Source organism: Myotis davidii, unplaced genomic scaffold (genome assembly GCF_000327345.1).
Source record: "Myotis davidii unplaced genomic scaffold, ASM32734v1 scaffold167, whole genome shotgun sequence".
In the NCBI taxonomy this organism is placed as follows: Eukaryota; Metazoa; Chordata; class Mammalia; order Chiroptera; family Vespertilionidae; genus Myotis; species Myotis davidii.
The window spans coordinates 5990105-5991224 of NW_006300048.1; the positions used below are offsets into that span (position 1 = coordinate 5990105).

At 47.9% G+C, this 1120-nt stretch overlaps 1 protein-coding gene across 1 annotated transcript in view; it reads left to right on the top strand.

Moving 5' to 3' along the window:
* Positions 1–1120, top strand: part of ANKRD66 (ankyrin repeat domain 66) — a 10753-nt gene that overhangs the window by 5792 nt on the left and 3841 nt on the right. Inside the window, exon 2 of the mRNA XM_006776417.2 lies at positions 862–1090. Within this exon, the coding sequence (XP_006776480.1) occupies positions 862–1090 (229 nt within the window). The remainder of the gene's footprint in view (positions 1–861; positions 1091–1120) is intronic.

Below are 1120 nucleotides of genomic sequence, written 5' to 3' on the forward strand. Positions count from 1 at the left end.
TCCATCCCCAAATTTAGTTATAAATTTTTTTTCTTGTCATAACTTTGAAGATCTATCTTAGCAACTGTCAAAGAGGCAGCACAGAATTATTAACTACAGTCGCCATGCTGTATATTACATCCCCATGACCTTGTATTTTATAACTGAAAATTTGTACCTTTTGACTACCTTAACCCAGTGGTCGGCAAACTGCGGCTCGTGAGCCACATGCGGCTCTTTGGCCCGTTGAGTGTGGCTCTTCCACAAGATAACACGTGCGGGCACACATGTACAGTGCGATTGAAACTTCATGGGTTAAACCCATTTCACAGTTTAACCCATTTCACACATCTCCCACAGCTGGAACCCACCAATATAATCTGTTCTCTGTACCTATGAGCTTGGCTTTTGTTACTTAGATTCCACATATAAGTGAGATCATACGGTATCTGTCTGACATGTCTTTCTCTGTCTGGCTTAGCATAATGCCCTCAAGGTCCATCTATGCTGTAGTGAAATATTTGTTTTTGAAATCAGCCTGGAGACTGCCAAAAGCAGGGAGCTTGCCAGTGCTAACAAAGGCAGGGGTAGAGTGACTTGGGAGGGAAAGCAAGATTTCTAGGCAGGGCTGGGAGGGGGGTGTCAGGGAGGAGTAGAAGGAATATATAGAGGGCCTCAGCCCCTGGGTGAGTGAGATCTTGGTTCCTTGGGGTAAGGGTGGGGTACTGAGAGGAAAAAGGGAGGAGGGAAAGATGCTGAGCAGCTGGAGGGGCCTCAAAGGCCAATGTCTTCCCCTCTTTTGTGCTATCTAGACTACCTGTGGCCTTGGGCCAGTGGAGACATTTTCATCGTAACCTTCTCTTTCTTCTTGGTGCATGTAAGGGCATATGGAGGTGATGAAGCTCCTCATACAGTGTGGAGCCAGACCCTGCCTGGTAACTGATGTGGGCTGGACCCCAGCTCACTTTGCAGCTGAGTCAGGCCATCTGCATGTGCTCAAAATGCTCCATGCATTGCACGCCGCCATCGACGCCCCCGACTTCTTTGGAGACACGCCGAAGAGGATCGCACAGATCTATGGGCAGAAAGCCTGTGTCACATTCCTGGAGAAGTAAGTTCCATTTCTTTCCAACTCTAGGAA